The 1,564-nt window shown below is 62.4% G+C and overlaps 1 protein-coding gene across 1 annotated transcript in view; it reads right to left on the reverse strand.

Moving 5' to 3' along the window:
* GATA5 (GATA binding protein 5) overlaps positions 1-1,564 on the reverse strand; it is a 68,738-nt gene that overhangs the window by 15,220 nt on the left and 51,954 nt on the right. Inside the window, exons 3-5 of the mRNA XM_008584511.1 lie at positions 1,363-1,534; positions 1,148-1,253; positions 391-605 (exon numbers count right to left, since the gene is read on the reverse strand). Of these exons, the coding sequence (XP_008582733.1) occupies positions 391-605; positions 1,148-1,253; positions 1,363-1,534 (493 nt within the window). The remainder of the gene's footprint in view (positions 1-390; positions 606-1,147; positions 1,254-1,362; positions 1,535-1,564) is intronic.

Raw genomic sequence — 1,564 nt, forward strand, 5'->3', positions numbered from 1 at the left:
CCCCCCAAAACAAAAAAACAACGTTTAAGATTTAGGTTCCAAACGGGAACAAACAAAACTGTTTTGGGTTCGGATGAATGAAAAGCAGAAATACAGTATATGTACTTTCTCACTAATATGTTAAGAATTCTGGAAACGGTGTTTTTCATCGCGGGGCGGGTGAGGTTGTGGCAAACGCTGTATTTCGCCGAGGTTTACGTGTCCCCAGAGTTCTGGGCCGGCCCGCTGCTGGTGTCCGGCCTGGCCTTGAAGGCTCTGACTGGAGGGGTCCTGACACGGGGGTGGGACTAGGGGGAGAGGAGCAGTTCGCAGGGTGCGGGTTTACAGCCGGGTTGCACCAGCACCCGGGACCCGAGTCAGTGGAGCCGCCATCTGTACCCCAGGACTCACCGAAGGTGGCCCGGCGGCCTGGAAGGCCGTTCGGGCGGCCCTGTAGACCGTGCAGGACGCTGCCATCGAAGGGTCCGGCGGTCCAGGACGGGGCCACGTCCGGACTCACGTAGGCGGGGTAGGCGGTGGGGTACGAGGCGCCCACGNTGGGGCACCGAGCGCTGAGCCCCGACCAACTCAGGCGACACGAGCGGGCCGGGTGCTGCGTGGAGCCCCTAGGGAATGGTGGCGAGTAGACGTCTCTAACTTGTTCACGGGATTCACGGGTCCCCAACCCTTCCTCTTCGCCTCCCCGGGGCTCCCGCCCAAGGCTGGCCTAGGGACTGGTTCCGTGTCTTGTGGTTGAGTCCGTGATCCCCGCCCGGTCGCAGCTATGGACAGGCGATGGTGGAGCCCTGTGGGCCTCCTCCTTGCGACCCTGGACTTGGAGCCCAGCGCAGGGATCTAGCTCGCACGGGTATATCCCGGCTCGGGATCCCTGGACTCGGATCTGTTATACTACTGGAGCTTGCACGAGTGAAGTTCCGCAGAAGGGGAAGGGGTTTCCGGTGGGGGCTGCAGGGGAGATCTGCAGGATCTAGCCTCCAAGGGGCGATCTGGATGCACTACGACTCCTAAGGCCCCAGCCTAAGTCCAAGCCCCCGTCCCTTGGGACTTTCACGCAGCGGTGGGGGAGGCCAGAAGAGTCTCCTCCAAGCGCCAGAAATGCGGGATGGGTGGGAGGTACCCAAGTCATGAAAATATTTCCCCTTCGCACTCCCTGGGGGCGCTCGAAGGTGGCTGCGCTGGGGGTGTGAGGGCCCAACCGCTCTTTTCTCCGGTGACTGCAGTCGCCAGGGCCTCACCGCTAGGCCCGGGGCTCTCTGAGAGGACAGAGCACAGCAGGCGCGGAGTGACAAAAGATAAGCAGGATCTTGGCGGTGCGTGGGGACAAGAATGTTTTTGATTTGCAGAAACGCGCCCTCAGCTCGCGTTGGTCCAGGGTGCGGAGGGAGCACGCTGTATTCTCTCCTCGGTGGAGGACAAAGACATGGGGATGATGGAAGGCGGCCGTGACTCGCCGTGGGGGCAGCGGCCGGGGAATGCGAGGCTGGAGTCGAAGAGCCTCGGCCTTGGGCGTCTCCGGGACACGAACCTGGAGCACCTCCACGGTGGGCCCCCCGGGTGGGCGAGA

This window comes from Galeopterus variegatus, unplaced genomic scaffold, assembly GCF_000696425.1.
Source record: "Galeopterus variegatus unplaced genomic scaffold, G_variegatus-3.0.2 Scaffold3285, whole genome shotgun sequence".
NCBI lineage: Eukaryota > Metazoa > Chordata > Mammalia > Dermoptera > Cynocephalidae > Galeopterus > Galeopterus variegatus.